The 678-nt window shown below is 26.0% G+C and overlaps 1 protein-coding gene across 2 annotated transcripts in view; it reads left to right on the top strand.

Annotated features, from left to right (window-relative positions):
• LOC105448758 overlaps positions 1–668 on the top strand; it is a 6,236-nt gene extending 5,568 nt beyond the window's left edge. Inside the window, exons 4-5 of one of the 2 annotated variants that reach the window (XM_011687499.1) lie at positions 124–256; positions 333–668. In XM_011687499.1, coding sequence (XP_011685801.1) covers positions 124–256; positions 333–499 — 300 coding nt within the window. In that variant the 3' untranslated portion in view covers positions 500–668. Of the gene's footprint in view, positions 1–123; positions 257–332 lie in introns of those variants that run through there. The other variant, XM_011687500.1, reaches the window with a different exon arrangement.
• The last annotated feature ends 10 nt before the right edge of the window (positions 669–678 follow it).

The following is a 678-nucleotide window of genomic DNA, read 5'->3' as shown; positions in this document are numbered from 1 at the left end:
GGCCATATTTTACTGTAAGATATTTATATATATATTATTTCTTTAAAATTAATTTGTTTTTTTTAATATAGAAATCCTACCATTTAATTCTATTATCTTATTTATATTTTTTTATTTTTTTAGCTACTGCACGAATTGCTTGGTACAAAACCGTTTATGTCACCAGTAGCAACTACGTCCTCAACTGGTAAAAGGACTGCTTCTGAGTCATGTTTCGATCTAACCGATGATGACGTTAAAAAAGAACCACAAAATAGTAAGTGCTAGTTATTATATATGTTAGTAATTTAAATTTTTTATTGTACTATTGTTTTATTTTTTATTCTATTTAGAAAAAAAGCAACGAACATATTCTGCAGAACATTTATTAACGGAATTGAAGGAAAATAGAGATCTGACAGAAGTTGCTACCGAAAGAAGACATCGAGAAAACATGGACATGCGAGAAAGACTTTTGAAATCATTTGAAGATATGGTTAAGGCTTTGACGAACAAATAAGTGTCTTTGTTTCTTTTACTTTTTGTCTAATTACTATAATAATATAAGTCAATATTTCTTTACATATATATTTCATATTACACAACTGATTAATGTTTTTAGTTAAATGCAACGTGATATATAATGTGATATATTTTTAGTTTAATGTAACGTGATATGAAATATATGTTATATACACT

The sequence above is a fragment of the Wasmannia auropunctata genome, unplaced genomic scaffold, assembly GCF_000956235.1.
Source record: "Wasmannia auropunctata unplaced genomic scaffold, wasmannia.A_1.0 LD336078.1, whole genome shotgun sequence".
Taxonomy (NCBI): domain Eukaryota; kingdom Metazoa; phylum Arthropoda; class Insecta; order Hymenoptera; family Formicidae; genus Wasmannia; species Wasmannia auropunctata.
The sequence above is the reverse complement of the archived record's forward strand: the minus strand, read 5'-3'. Positions and strand labels throughout refer to the sequence as shown.